Raw genomic sequence first — 16,729 nt, forward strand, 5'->3', positions numbered from 1 at the left:
CACATCAATTGCACCGGTCGTGTGAGATAAATGTGATTAACCCCCGCTTGTTGCCAATGGTTTATTTGTCCTGATATTTAGTTAGGGTCACACATAAACTCACACCAACGTCACACATTTTAATTACGGTTTGCAATAGAGAGTCGGGATGAAGTCAGGGTTAAATATTTTGTAGTTTGCATCACACATACAGCTTAATGTAAAAAAAAAAGTTGTGAGTTTTGTGTATTTTTTAATACAAGTTGTCAGTGATTATTGCTATTGACTTATATTCAGATTTTAAATCCTAAATATGTTTGAAATTATCATTGGGGCCAAGATGCATCTGCAGTATTTAGTTGTGCTAAACATAACGAAATAATTAGGGCCATACATCAAAACGGATCCATGTGTATGTCCAGATGTCTTGTCTGGATGTTGTTTGGGGGGATTTTGAGTTTAAACGGCCAAAAACTACATTTGCAGTATAATATTCATTAGAGCAGCTTTAGCAATTATCTTGTTTCCTTAACTCCGGTATCATCTGGTAATAGTAGGACTGACTCTGAAGGATATATTTCAGATGAGTAATATTAAAACATCACAAACTAAATAAAATGTTCTGCCTTCAATAATAGTAATCACTTTCACAGTTTAACTCTTGTTACACTTCTTCTGACTTTCTTTTATAATCAACCAAACAGCGACTTCGTCAGACTCTCCATTTTACAGTGTGGTCTGACAGGCCAGTTCATGTCACCTCCTGGCACAGTGCCGTGATAGTGTGCTGCCATTTGGCTCTTCTCTTTGAAGATCCAGCTGTCTCTGTTTGTATCCAGCGAAAAACTCAACTGGACCTAAGTGAACTCAGCCTTTCAAGGGACTATAAAGGTGTGAAGCTTTGTCATTGTCTGTACATGTGAACATTTAAAGATCAGGGGAGAAGAGGTTGTAAATAATAGAAACGACAGGTCTAGATTTGGGGTTAAACCTTCAGATTTTAGGTAACATTTTCTTACTTGGTTTTTGAGTAGCATTCATTTTTCGAAACTCTTTGGCCTGTTTGATAGAAACTCTGATGGTCATGCTAATTCCATACTTTACTCACAGTCACATTGTTGCAGCATGTGATACACTGTAGTGCTCCTGCACATGTGATGCATGCAGTTGTGTACTAAGTGCCCAGCAGAGGTGACGGAGGGCAATCTCAAGACTCGTGGAATGCATAAATAATGTTGATTTATGGTGAATGAATGTGGCTGTCAGCTCTGGCAGCAAGATGGCCCTTTCCAGTTTCTATATAAGGCATCATCAGAGTAGAATCAAATGACAGCTGGAAAGCAATCCAACAGTTAAATTTGAGCAGATTTCCGATCTGACACTCCCTGGACTTCTTCCATTTTCATGACCAATTTGGCGGGATTGGTTGAGTTCACTCAACTGCATGTGTTTCTTTTCACAATGAGATTGTTCATGAAAGTTTAAGTCACATTTATTTATTTTTATTAAGAAACAAGAACAAAATGCAATACACTGCACTGATCAAGGAGCTATGGTCGGAAATAAACCCAACATAGTTTATTACCTGCACTCCACTGCAAAACAGACGGGTAAATTAAGCTTTTAATTAATGAATTAAAGAATCTTGTGGGCTTCATGTAACATTCGCACCCTAAATTAAGTATTGCAGAAAAGACGTGTTTTTACAATTCTCTCTGATAAATGTGTCAAACACTAAATCAGTCGACGGTGATTGAGTGGTTAGTTTGTGTGTGTAGATTTTGTTAATTGCAGGGATTTTTCCCACAAGGACCAATTAGTTTGTGATTGGTCCTCGTGAAGGTTGAATAGGCAGATCATTTGGATAATGGCAACTTTAAGAAAAAAAAAACAATGTAAAAAAAAAGTGATGAAGTCCATGCATGATGCTTAACAGATCTGTCAAGCAGGCACAGTTAATCCAATGATATGTGGTTTGAATCCCACACAGAGCAGAAATCTCCAGAGAGTGCTGTACATTACAGGACTGTTCAGATGTGTGTAGTGTAGTGTAGCTGTATGAGGTTCATATAGTGAGAAAATTAAAATTACAGATAGAAAATAACAAATCATTTTATTTGGCCAAATAAAAGTGAAGTTAATTTAATTATCAATTCAGTGTTACATCAGCGGATGATCTACACTGAGCATCAACATCGACACGCAATGGCTGCTGTACCCTCTTAGATCAGCCTCATTTAAAACAATCATCTTACAAAAACTTCTAATGCATAACCAGTTATATGAGATGCCAATGTTGTACATAGACATGTGTGATCGCTTTCTTTCCCGTTTACAGTGACCTGTAACTTTCTTTCGAGCACTTCCTGCAGAGTGATACAACTCACAGAAGGTTGGAGCTTTTCTATCGTTGAGCACACGATGATTCAGAGAGAAAGGTGTGTGGTGACCCTGTCAGACAGAGAACTAGAACGTTACCCTTGAATTTGTTTTGAGCTGATTATTCTTTTAAACATTGAAGAAGAACAGAATGCTCAGATCCACTGCAGAAAGTTTAATTTGCACGATTCGATGTATTATGATCATTGCACAGATGACAAAATCTGCAAGTATTTCCTGTATTCTCTGAAAATGTTGCCTACTAAAGTAGGTGAGGTTAAATGTTATTACATGCATTTAATGGAGTATTTGTTTCGAATGGTATGTGAAAGTATATAGTGCTGAGCCGCTGTGTGTCAGTTTGACATGTGGAAGCCTGTCAAAATTAACAGCCGGTCTTTGAACAGCACTGCTCTCCTGCAGACTAAAGCCTGTGTTTTATGGGTTTAGCTGAAATTCTCTCTCGTACGTCACCTTTTCTGTCGTCTCATGTCTGCCTCCTACTCCAAATCACAAATTAGATTGACAGAAGCTGTGTCCCTAACCACATACTCCATTTACACACACCTCCTACTACAAACTTAAACAATACATACTGCATACTAACACGACCATTAGGGGGGTCACGGGACACTGTTGGGGGGGGGGGGGTCGTGAGATTCCTTCCAGAGGGTGGTTTTGCAATGTCAAATGTTTTCAGCCTTTTCAGGGACAATGGGGGTCCCCAGTCTCTAGCACTGTAATATTATCTGTGCTGTAGGCCAGTGGTTCTCAAAGTGGGGTCCCAGGACCTCGGGTGTCCACGGACCATAGCTTGAGGGTCCGCGGAATAATTTACAAATAATTGTGACTTGCACCAACACAATTAGCTATTTCGTCCAATACTCCCACCCACTTTTGTTTCTTATTTGCCAGTATATCAACTCAGATACGATCTTGACATGTTTGCTACTTCATCGTCATAATGATTAAAATAATAATAATAATAATACCACTTCTCCTACTTTGAAGTCATTTATAACGCACCGTAACATAAGCAGTCAGTCCACTAGAAGCAACACACGAGGCGACTTTTTCATTCCGTGCTCCTTCTACTGTAAAAGGGGACTGTCGTTGTAACCCATCACCTAACAACAAACCCCCTGTTGTCTTTTTTACCAGGTTGGCAGTAGGCTGGTCCTCCAAACGACGGGCATCCTGATGATCGTCCTGGGAGTCTTTGGGAAATTTGGAGCTGTTTTTATCACCATCCCAGACCCGGTGATCGGGGGCATGTTTCTCGTTATGTTTGGAATGATTGCAGCAGTGGGAATATCGAACCTCCAGGTAAACAAAGTTTCGCTGTGTAGCATGTTCAATTTCATTTGGTGGTTCCTCTTTTTCTACATCACGAGAACACATACCACTAGGTCCACATAATGCAACAGAGGGAATAAGCGAGTCTTAGACCACAAAGAGAATATATATGCAAAAGCCAAACACCCTGATTCCACTATTTTTTTTTTTTATGTTTATTGTTTATTAAAAGGAATCCCCCCCACCCCAAAACCTAAATAGAAATAGAACACCCTGATCCTCTATTTTTAAAGCTCATGAAACAAACGCCTTTTGGGGAAGATGCAGTGTCTGGGTTTTTGTTATAGTGGTTTAGTGTTTCTTTTTTGTAGATTTATGTATTTTCAAGTTTTATTTTCTAATCTTTGAACTCACTGTTCCATAAAATCAGAAAAACCTGAATATTTTAAGTTGTTTTCGTGCTCAGTTCTTTAATCCAGCTGAAATACAACTCCAATCAACTCCCCGTTGTGTTGGAGAGCAATCCATTTAAAAATAAAAATAAATAAAAATATTTTGGGTTAGAATGAGGAGGTGACGGTCGAGTTGGGTCTTTCTATCTAAATCTTATTCTGCTCCCTGGGCTTTTTTTGTGTGTGACAGTTTTACTTTAACTTCCTGGTCACGTGACAATCCTAATTCATTTGTTAAACAACTACGATAAAACAAAAAATTTAACTAATTTAACTTTTATTTTGTGTTGGTCCCTGACTGTCTTCTTCTCTCTTTCGGCAGTATGTGGACCTCAACTCGTCCCGTAATCTCCTCATCCTGGGCTTCTCCACCTTCAGTGGTCTCGTTTTACCATCCTGGTTTCACTCTAATCCTGGCATCATCGACACAGGTACATTTCACACACTGAAACACATTTTGCGCACACACAGTCACAGTATATTTGTTCCAATAATTATTTAGATTCCATGCTCAGTTTATCTCTACTTTAATGTTAGATTCTGAAGAAACAAAATATGTGATTATACAAATGGTCAAGTATGCTATTATAGAAATTCAGTTTGGCTGAATTTTATAGAGAACTTGGAAGCATCATACTTGATGACACAACCAATTGGCCTGAAAAGTGTTGAATGTCACACTGAACCATGAACAAGTAACCCAAATGCACGACTCTAACACTCGGAAGCAGGTGGTAAATCCATTTATTCCAAAACACAGGTCGGTACACAGTAATCCAAAAAGATAGGCAAAGGTATCCAAAAAAGGGTCAGGCAAAAGGCAGGTCGAAAAAACAGAAACTGGTCAGATAATTTTAACAAGAAAAATATAGCGTTGGAACGAAAGTCAAAGACAATACGAACTGGCACAGAATGAGGGAAACACAGACACTATATACTGAAAGGGGGGTGGAGTTAACAAGACACAGGTGAGACACATTAGGTAATCAGCAGAGCGGGAAACACTGGGGGAAGGGCATGCAGGCAACAGTTCTGAAACGAGACACAGGGTAAGTATCAACCTGCGTGAAGTTGGCCCCCTACCCCACGCAAAACTTCGGGATCATAGTCGTGTTTGTTTGTGCTGTGAAAAGCTTTGTTTGGGCTGTTTCTGTTTCTGAGTTATTCAAGATTATTATATACCCACCCAGTCACCCAGCCCCCCATCTTCTCCAAATTGACCTGGAATTGTCTTGTTTGTTTGTGCTGTAAACAGTGTTGTTCGTGCTATTATGAATTTATAGAAATAGCGCATTTTAATTTCACGCAATGACGTCACTCAGCCCTCCCCATCTGCTCCGAATCGACCCAGAATGGTCGCGTTTGTTTGTGCTGTTTTGGTTTTATAGATATTTTAAGTCTTATTGTCGGGTGATGACGTCACCCCCTCCCTTCGAGGATTCCCGGAAATGGTCTCGTTCGCATATTTCCTGTATGTTCGGTTAAAGCCCGAAGGCTTTTCTCGTGCTGCCGTGCTACAACTGATTAGCTCATGTATTTATCTTTTAATTCCACGTGGTCTTGTGAACTTTTTTTCCATACTTCAACATCCTGCGCCGCCGATGAAAGGAGAACTCAAGGTAAATATGACACACAACAGTTTTTCACTATAGAAAAAAGTGTAACGACGCCACTTTCAGTGTTATTTTTTCGTATTCATTTAATAGCAATTTTGCAAGTTCACATTGCAAACTTCTGCACACAACTTGATATTACATGGGTATTTAATAGGCCTAATTAGTATCTCCAAATCATCTTAATGATTACAGAAAAGACATTTATTACACCACCACCTAAAGTTCATGCAACATATTTATTGTGTTTCTCCAATGGTGACAAGTCCAAAGCTCTTTAACTGAAATTATATTTTAAGAAGTAGTAATTTTATTTTAATGCCAAAATATAAATTGGCCTAACAATGTTATTAAGCACTGTATAATAGATGTGCATGCATTTTCCCTGAATTTCCCTCGGGATCAATAAAGTATCTATCTATCTATCTATCTATCTATTTGACGCTGTTGACTGCATGAAGAAAAAGGACTCCTGTTTCTAACAATGGCTTTATGTGCAAAATAGAGCATGACGTGATGGTAAGAATGGAACATTTGAAGAGGAATACAGAACATATCCATCTGTTATTAACCATAAAAAACGACAACAACAATTTTTATACCAGACAACCAGACATAAAACAGTATAAAACAGCATGCGAGCAGATCTTGGTGTTCTCTGATGCTGCTTTCACTACACTTCCCAGGTCATCGTACATCTCCCAAACAGATGCAGCCTTCTTGCAATATGCCACATAATGTCCAAGAGCATCCTGGGTCAAGCCTCCCTGGAAAGCGATGACTGCCCTCAAAATAAGCGTCTCACCTTGGAGCACCAGCCTGGAGGGAAATCTAGATAATGGAACTTCGCTCTGTAAGGCATTTATCTGTGATGGAGTTCTGAAAGAATGGCTGCCAAGGTCCGTGGAAATCCACACCAGTTCTGCTAGACTGTAGCTGTGGGTCACCTTTCCTGTCGTGTAGTCTTGCTTTTTGAATTCCGGGGGACACTGAGATGGGCTTTGGATTGGCCTGAGGCACGGAGAGTCAGGAGGGTTGAGTCCTTGTTCCACAACCACCTCAAGATGAGCCATGCCACAAGTCTGCAGAACAGCAGTGTGGGTAGACACAAGTGGAACTTCCCTAGTGACTTGCTTGCTTAGACCACAGTACTGTGAGGAACATTGTTTTGTGAAACAGTCCTCATGGTAGAGATGAAGCTTCGATGAAGGAAAGATGACGAGCCACGTATAGATCCACCCGAATACGCAGATTTCCATGCTTGAAAAGTCCATGTTTTATGTTTTTGAATGCTGCTTCAACAGCAGCTGAGCTTGCAGTGATGCTGTTGCTTCGGAAAAGTGGGACCATTATTCCCGTCCAGAGTGGTAAGTAACTTCCGAGTCTTATTATGTGGAGAATAATCTCAGGGAGGAAGTGGATGTTATCTCTATCTCCATCAGCCTTTGCAAGTGACCTGTTCAACTCACATATTTCAGTTACCCACTGTCGGGCGGTGGTATGGATATGACCAAATGCATCAGCTGGTTCCTGTTCCTCAACTTTTTCATCTGGAATGATGACAACCTTGTCTGCAATTTGAGCTTTCAGGTATTTCTTGCACCTTTCTGATGGGAGAGGAGCCCCTGAACTGTCATTGCCCTCTGCGTCGCTGCAGTAGTGATGGCATGTATGAGGTTTTTTGCATGTTCAACAGATTGCGACTTGTCAAGCTGTGCTATTGATCTCACAAAGAAATCTTTAACACAATGTGTTTTCTTTTTCAGGCAGTCCCACTGGCAGATCATCTTATTGCAGTTTCCAACATCAACCCTGACAAAGCAAGGGGGCAGTTTTGCAGATGGGTTCCCAAGCAATGCATTAAAGCATTCATTGATGTAGGCCTTGAGGTCAGGATGAGAGGCAAAAGCCTTTTCACAGCACAAACAAACGCAACTATGATCCCGAACTTTTGCGTGGGGTTTTCACGCAGGTTAAGTACCAAAGTATACCACAAACACTAGTCATGAAACATTAGGGTAAACAGAAATAAACCCTGGGATGTGACATTGAATTCCCCCACAGAACATTTCTGACCATCTGAACTCAATTGAAATGCAGGTTCCATCAGAACTTCTCGTAACTAGCTGTAAAAAAAGAAAAGACGCTCCAGTTCTCAGTTAAGAACAGGAAAAAAACATAGCTGAAATTCTGCCAACCTGAGACCATGATGGGCCAAAGAGTTCCCAAATCCAACGGGCCCAGATAGCAAACATGAGGTAATCTTTGGTCTTTAGTCTGGATTTCACAGAAAACAAAGAGAATTTTGAACTTTCATACCTCACCTTGCAACCTGTTTGGTTGTTTTTTTTACCCCTAATAACATAAATGTCTCCCAGTTTGTAGTTTTTTTGTCATGGCAAATACCAATGGTTAAGTTCAGTGTAAGAAGCTGTCTAACCTGTAGGGGGCACTGGGGGGCTTCAGTGTTGGGTATATAGCTCTGTACATTGATACATGCATTTTTGCTGTATATCAGTCTGTTAATGAGTCTGACTGTAAGATATTGTATTGATTACACATGACCCTGAGAAACTGTAGGCACAGCACTAGGGGTGTGCAGATTGTTGGGGGGGGGTAAAAGTGATGGGGGTGGGGTCATTTTGTCCAGTTTTAGAAAAGGAATATATACTTCCTTTTTTGTCTGGGTTTAAGATTAAATAATTTTCCTATTATTTGGTTTACTAATGACGGAATAGCTTTAGAATTAGTAAATTAATTAATTAAAACATTTTTGTGAACCTGGCATGTAATCCGGCAGTTTACGGGGGGGGGGGGGGGGGGGGGGGGGGGGGCTAGACGTGGGTGGCAGAAAGTGAAATCCTGGTTTAATCCAGGTTTAGTAGTAACACTGGGTTGCTTGTGTGTTCTACTTCACACAAATGGTCGTAGTTTTGTGAGAAAAGCCGGGGGATTAGCAACACAACTGGTTGGTCAGGTAGGTCGAGGAAACTTGAAACAAAAACTCTCAGATCATAAAAACCTGCTTCCTGTAACAAGTACAAATACAATCAGTCATTCTTATATCATCAATATGGCCGTTACTTCAAAAAATTTTATTCTGTGAACATAAGACGTGTTATTCCTTTTATTGGCATTTTAACATAAGTCTTTGTGATTTAGAGTGCTTTACAAATCACACTAAATTCAAGAAATGCAAAGATTGCAATTGAAATTGAAAACCTCCCTAAGGGAGCCCCATCCGACCACACTCACTTATAGAATAGCATGTGACTGAATGTTGCTATTCTAGAAGTAAATATTGTTTTTCATAATATTTAGTTTAACATTTCATGGTTTTTAAAGTTGGAGGGGCCCCAGTTCAATTTTTGCACAGAGTCCCTAAGGACTCAAGAATCGCCACTGACTGTTGTAATACATCCAGAGTGTCATTTGGCATTGTCTTGCTAAATGACACTTGAATGTATTACACTTAAATGACGATAAATAAATGCTCTACTTGCCAGTGTATGCACCCCCATGGTATCATAGACACGCTGACTTTAGAACAAACAATGATACCAAGCTGGATGGTCCCTCTCCTCTTTAGCCAAGAGAATAAAGATTCACCAAAACCTCTCAGTCCGGAATAAATGAGTCTGCAACTTCTGTTTCCAATGAGGCGTCTCTTTTTCAAAAACAATGACAGCTTTTTCTGTTGACATGTTGTCTTTGTGATATTTTTTATCACATATTGGGTTTCAATATTTTGGAAATCATTGCACTCATTTTGTCATTGCAAAATTTTGACAACATTTTGTCCAGTCTTTATTGAACATGGAGTAGTCGTTTTTTTTAACAGCCAGGATCCCCACAAAACAAAATACATCAGACCATGTGTAGCCCTATAATTAATCAGAGATCTTAGAGCCAGTCTGAGATAAATCACAGCCCATCAGCTGATGATTTCCTGCTTTTGATGCGCTGTGAAGAGTGCACTCTGTCACCTCTAACCAAGCTCCATCAAAAGAGCAATCCTCAAGATTAAACAGCTCTTTTCTACAGACATAATACCTTGATCCATGAGTCATGTGATGTGAGTATCTCCCAGGAAAGTGCTAATCAAGTGCAACACTGGGCATGAGGGCTTGTCTGGTTCTCGCAGGTCTAGGCTGCTTACCTCCCAATCCGCTTGGCTAGCCCCCATGCCACTGGCTGTAATCTGCCCGGCTCAGATTAAGCACACTTGCCCCTGAGTTTTCCTCCAGCCTCAACACTTTACTGATAGCTCAGCACAAGATGAGGCCTGTCAGCGCAAAGTGTAAACAAAGTGCTGCTCCTCCAGACTTCTTAAAGGTACAGGCTGTGGGATTTTAAATCCAACCAGCAGGTGTCTTGAACTTTTGACTTCTGGCTTACTGTGTAGGAAATGTGTGTGTGTTGGATCAGCTTTTTGAACAAGATTGTCAAACTACGTCAGCGCTGTTTCAATTCTTTATTCAATTCATTATAATTTCATTTGGAAATTTGTTGCCCGAGGGGCATAATGAAAGCCGGGTCATGGAGGCGTCCGCTGATTTGAATGGTGCTCTGTGTTCCCCATGCGCTGGCTCTAGCACATGCCACATGAAAGGCCAGATCTTACACAGGATATCAGAGTGCCATGGTGGTCAAGTGATCACAGAAGCTGCCTGTCAGCCCCCCAGCAACTAATGTCTAAATATCCTTAAGTCTGGCTCTTTACGGACCTGTAGGCTTTACAGGACTGGCAAGAGACACACTGCTGGCTTAATTCTCTACATTTCAACAACTGCTGAACCTTGTCTGGCCTGCCACGAGGCATTTATGAGCAGCTCAATGCAAAGTTGTTTTGTGTGGTCATTTTGCCTTTACTTGACACTTTAAGAGCTTGGGGGATGACACCAAATTAGTAATTTTTCATCACTCGATTCACTTGTAATTTGTTCTCATCAAAGTCATTATCACAGAAACATTCCTGAACATGTCTAGAAAATATCAGACAGACTGAACTTCCTTCCTTACTTGTCCCCACATGTCCATCAGAGTGAGAAGTTTTCTCGGTTGAAAAGATGACGAAGGGTTCTCAGGACGCAGTGACGTGAAAAGAGAGAGCAACTGTGTTGATAGTTTTGAATGTGATTATTACTGATTTTTTTTTTACTGATTACATGATTTCTGCACGTTTAAAAAAAAAAAAAATCAATTCCAATAAAAATCCTTTTGCATCCATAATTTTTGTTCTAATTCCACAACGTTTGGATGTATCATAAATACTGAACTTAATGTTCAATTATGTCATTTAAATGAAAGTTTCCTGAGTCACATTTATTGGGTACGTTGCTTTAAAAAAATCCATTCATCCGTCCATTTCACTGCAAAACTCCTGTTTTCAATTCATGTAAAACTGTTCATGACCTCCTTTTAGATTTCTCATTTTTGTGTTTCATATTGTCTGTTTTTAATCCTGCTTGTGGCTGCTTTGTAATTCTATGTTTTATACTGTTGTCTTTTAACTCTGCTTGTAAGGTGTCCTTGGGTTTTTGAAAGGCGCCCATAAATAAAATGCATTATTATGTATAATGAATAACAAGCCCATAAGCATACCTGGCCAATGAAGATGATTCTGATAATCGTATATCTCTCTTGTTGATTCATTTGAATTACTTCTGTTACATGGCAGGTGTTTGTGTGTGCAGGTGCAGATCTCACTACTGTTTCTAAGACCATCATGACCCTTTGCATGACTTTAGTTACTTCTGTGCATCATGTCACTGTCAGATTCCCTCTGGACCCAGCAGGGACCGGGGCATGTGTTGGGAATGTATGCAGTTCTGGAGACAGTGTCGATGTTCCATCTTGAACTTTGTCATTACTGTCCCATAAAGAAATGCTCGCAGACATGCCATGAACACTTTTTAACATTTTTAAGAGTCCCTAAAAAAACACCCTACAGCAAAAACTCAAAGCCAAACTTGAGTTGGGTCACAAGTAAACACAAATAGATTAAAGAATGAAAGAATACAATTATGAAAAAAGTGAGTGTCTTGAAATGAAATGTACAATCTATTATCTTCAAATTTCAGGCTTTAACGATGACATTTATGGTGTTTTAAACGGCTGTCAAAACAGCTCAATTTGACCCAAAGATCTGTAAGGGTTAAAGCTAACCTTTCACCCCCATGATGAAGTCCCAAGAGCAAAAAAAAAAAGCCTGTTTATTGATTTATTTCGAAAGCTATTGAAGGGTATCGCTCATTTTTTGTTTCTGTTTCTGTCTGAAGGAATCAAAGAGCTGGACCAAGTCATCGTAGTGCTCTTCACCACACACATGTTCATTGGAGGATTCTTTGGATTTATCTTGGACAACACCATTCCCGGTTTGTCAAAATACTTTACAAAAATCAATACCAGCAGCCAGCCCATCACTATCAGCTGACCTTGTCTTCTTTTCTTTTTCGTCAAGGTACTGAAAAAGAGCGAGGCATTAAGAGCTGGCAGGAGAAGGTGCAAGGGGGAAGCAAATCCATGTGTGATCTTTCATGCTACGATGTCCCTTTCAGCGGCGGCCTTTTGAAACGATTTCGATGTTTCCAGTACATGCCCTTCCTCCCTTCTTACAGGTCAAACCAACAGGGGACATCCATGTAGTTTAAGACCAACCTGCAGAGAAGCATTAATGCCAGAAAGCAGTGGGTGAATACATCAGAAAAAGGCATTCATTGTCACTCGTACATTTTGCAAAAATGGTGGATTTATATGTCACTAATGCTCCATTTTTCTCCCATACCACCCAAAAAGCTTTTCTTATCGGATTATCGGATGTTCTGCGTTGCACACCGTCAGGGGTCAACCAGCTGCATTGTTAACCCACTGCCATTAACACTGGAATTCACCATTAGAGATTAAGGTAGATTGACTTAGAACCAGCTGGCTCTCTTAACAAAGAGTAACACGCTAATCTGAGGGGGAGAAAGAATTGAATCAGCCACAGCAAAGAAGGCTCTATTAAAAAGTATTAATTAAGTAAATATATTCCTCAGCACTAAGAAAGCACTATTGTGTCAGAAAGAGGGACTTACACTGATGTTTTATTACGTTTCTTGAACAAGATACGATCGGTTCTGATCAACAGCTTGAAAGCACACTTCAGGCCTGAAATCCACTGTACGATTGTAAATTGTTTTTGATGGAATGAGTTCGTTTACCTGGTAGTGCAGACGCCTGTGATGTTTATTTTTTAGTTTAGAAATCTGACAAATATGAGGCCAGTGTGGCTTATATCCCGACATGGCGTCCTGTTCAGGTGGTATGAATGTGTTGTAACCCCTGCGTTTTCAGTAGGATCATTACTACTATACTAATAAGAGTACCTCACAAGAAGAGAAACAGATCATTATTGGAAAGCTTTTTATTTTATGATTTACTTTGTCTGATGTTACTGTCATTCTTTTTACATTTGAGTTGTGTTTGTCCCTGTACAGAAATCAAATTTGGGTGCAAACATAATGCTTTTATTTCATGTAATATAACACATTTGTGTAACATATTTTCTAATCATATCTAAACTGTGATAATAAAGGTTTATTGTTGAATACATTTTAAAGTTAATATAGACTTGCAATGTCCAACATTTGTCATCATGTCACTAGAACCCTGTTTGTGCATGAGTGTGTATCTCGGCCTATGTGTGTGTTAGACAGAGTGTAAAAACTGAATTTCCCCTTGTGGGATTAATAAAGTGTAAATTATCATTATTAATTATTTTTGCAACATCCTTTTTGAAGTGAAAAGTCTCACCAGGATGACTTCATGGCCATCTTGATTGCCAACACAAATTTACTGCAGTCAACCCAAAGTCTTGGATGTGCAACAATAGACTAAGTGTTTGCCTGCCAGCTGAAAATTAAACTTTTAGCTTTGAGAGGAAGCCAAAACAACGGCAACACCAATGACATTGTCAATTAATCGTAGTAAAATAGTTTTATTAAATTTTCAGTTACATGGACAAACATCACAATTACAAACATTACGTTATATATTTTATTACACATACACAAAACGGAAGGAAAAAAACAAACATACTACTACTCCACAGAGTGTGTGTGTGTGTGGGGGGGGGGGGTTGAACTTCAGGCTTCAAACTTCAGCGCTTACAGTATGTGTCGCAGCCTTAGGGCTTCGCCAATTCATAAGAATTCATTTCCTGGCAAGGAGTGTGACCAAAGCAACCACATTGACAATGTGAATTCCTTTTAGGATGTACTTTATTTAATATCGTGATTCGTTGATTTACTCCTAAAGTTACTAACTCACATGTTTGTGTGGATATCAGATTGGTGGAAGAACATACTTTGTAGCCTGTGGCAGCTGTGTGAGAAGGTTGTTTTCTTTTTTCCTACAACTCTCATGTTCTTCATTGTGTACCTCATTCCTTCTTTATGGATGTGCACACCTGCTGCATTTACACTCTTCCCTGTGGGCTAACCACAAATTATAATCATGTCAATATCATTTAAAGACCATGATTAAAGTTTGTTAACTCTGATGACAGATTTAACATCAAACCCTCCTGTGCTCAGGGATCAAAATGAATGAAGGGAATAGGAAAACAGACATACAGGAACAAAATACATTGTGCAGGTGTTATGTTATGAAGGGCATGCCCACCATAGAGGCCATCAAAAAATTTGCAATATGGAGGAAAATGTGTACAAAGAAATGTAACTACAGGCAATGTTCCTCTTAATGTGGAAACCTATTTTATAAGGTGTTACACAATCCCAAAGGTTATGCTCCATATTATAGAAATGTATGGACAACTTAGTGTTTATGAAATGAAAATGAACGGTTTATAACACGTATAGTGTGTATAAATTTATATTAAAAAAAATTGTTACTGATAACAAATTCTTTTTCTAAAGTCTATGCAAAGGTTGTCTAAAGAGTTAAACATGATATCCCACATAACAGGAAAATAATAGAATGTCCAAAAGAGTTCGGCTCTTTAGGATTCTCTATAGATATTAATGTTGACTATTAATAGAATTAGTTGGTGTCTGTGTAGGTCTACCAGCACTTACATACCGTAAATGATATAAGAAAAGCTAATGTAGAGCAGTCACTATACAGCTGTCGTAACTTTACTCACTTTGACTAAGAAGAGGGTTCACTAAGTTTACAGAATGTGTGCAAAAGGTCTCTCATGACAATTCAGCTAAGAGACCATCAAAAGAACAAGTATGTGGGGTGATGCATCAGGATAGACACCAACGTGTCTCGCAGTTTAAAATTCCTTATTGTCACAAGAAAGCTTTGAAGTGTATGTTTGACTGATATGTTGTCTTGCTCTTCATCATAATTGATACTGAAAATCTCTTCCTTTCTTGGGATTAGGGTCTGTAGTATATCCTTCAGTACAGATTAGCCTGCAGTCTAGCCTCTTGTCCCCTGATCAGGTAAAGCATCATGCAAGAAAAGGTCACAAGTTTAATCCCCTCAGATGTTTACTGTCTATCTTTAAGTGCATTGAGCCTTTGTAGTATGAAAACAACCAGGGTCACCACATCTTTGTTTGAATTGAAACTGGCGCCACAGAGAACACAGGTTAAATTGAAGTTTTTAATAAAGAAAAAAAAAAAGAAAAAAACATTTTTCACATTATAATACAATGGTTTTTGTGACTTTAAAGTTTCACTCCAAGTAAACTTTTCTTGTCATGTCACATGCTCAGGGGTTAGGTTTAGGTTTCTACCTCTCCCAATTGTAGTTGCTTAAATAAATAATCATATCCGATACAAAGTTGCCCCCCCCCCCCCCCCCCCCCAAAAGAAAAGAAAAGAAAAACACAAGTAAAGGATGGCATTAGCTATTTAAGCATTCAATAAAGTGCAAAAATTATTTCATGGAGAAATCTTTGACAAGACGTAATATCTCATTTTATTTTAGGACTAAAATACTTCAATTCGCCATGAGAGAAAGTTTTTTATTTTATTTTTTTCACTCAGTAAAAATCAAGGCTTTAATTGTAATATTCATTACATATAATTGTGTTTGTAACAACTAATTGTTCAGCTCCCAGACCAAGCAATTTTGATCCACATCAAGACTTGAATCGACGACCCTCCACTTCCCAACCCAAGTTCCTCCGGATTGGGCTATTAGTTTTATTAATGATATAATAAAAAGAATATGATTGAAGAACTCAATGTGAAGTAATTTACCAACAGCTTTCAAGACAGGGCAGGTTGAAATGGGGCCACACACAGCAAGAACCATATGCCAAAGCCATGCGGGTTGGCCAAGTGCCAAGTTTGACACTTAACCACAAATTCCACAAAGCCCCTGGGTGCTGCCTTCCATCAGAGCTACAGTCTTGCTCCACCCTACGGTTTGAGCATAGAAGAGCCATGAGCACCTATAGACATATCAATTCATAAGATCCCAGGAGAACAAGTTCATGTGTGAATAAAAAGAAAACCATGCAAACATCTTGCTTTGTCTTTCTGAAATTCATTTGCTGTGCCTTTTATGACATTAAGTTGATTCAGTGATGGAATACACGATCCAGAGTCTCTAAATTGTGTTTTTATTTTGAATTTGACGTGATGCTCTGTGACACTTGATGTGTATTTGGAACAGAGCCGAGCGAAGTGGCGCTCCTGACACACTCCAGAGACAGAATACGGTGCATACTTTGTAAATACAATCGCTGAATAGAATGGCAGCGAATAACGACAGAGCATGAAGCGCACAGAGGAGATGGAAACTGCTGGTTAGACTTTTAAAAGATGGTCATAGTGTAGCAACTCAGGCTTCAATAATCCAACAGGATTAGTAAATCCTAATCAGATTGAGTCGTATTGATAGATGAAAGTGTTCATTTGGTGAATAGATGTTCTCAACGTGAAGTATTAAAGAAAGTCTGTCAAGGCATTACCAGCCATGTAAAAACATGACTCAGTCTTGGAGTTGTGCCAACTCTGAGCTGGTCTTTAATTTCATTCAGTAAAA

General features: G+C 39.2%; 1 protein-coding gene across 1 annotated transcript in view; it reads left to right on the top strand.

Annotated features, from left to right (window-relative positions):
- LOC306825183 (solute carrier family 23 member 2) overlaps positions 1 to 12,821 on the top strand; it is a 44,822-nt gene extending 32,001 nt beyond the window's left edge. Inside the window, exons 9-12 of the mRNA XM_079345769.1 lie at positions 3,520 to 3,684; positions 4,429 to 4,537; positions 12,001 to 12,096; positions 12,183 to 12,821. Coding sequence (XP_079201895.1) covers positions 3,520 to 3,684; positions 4,429 to 4,537; positions 12,001 to 12,096; positions 12,183 to 12,367 — 555 coding nt within the window. The 3' untranslated portion in view covers positions 12,368 to 12,821. The remainder of the gene's footprint in view (positions 1 to 3,519; positions 3,685 to 4,428; positions 4,538 to 12,000; positions 12,097 to 12,182) is intronic.
- Positions 12,822 to 16,729: the final 3,908 nt, after the last annotated feature.

The sequence above is a fragment of the Symphodus melops genome, assembly GCF_947650265.1.
Source record: "Symphodus melops genome assembly, chromosome: 6".
NCBI classification, from domain to species: Eukaryota; Metazoa; Chordata; class Actinopteri; order Labriformes; family Labridae; genus Symphodus; species Symphodus melops.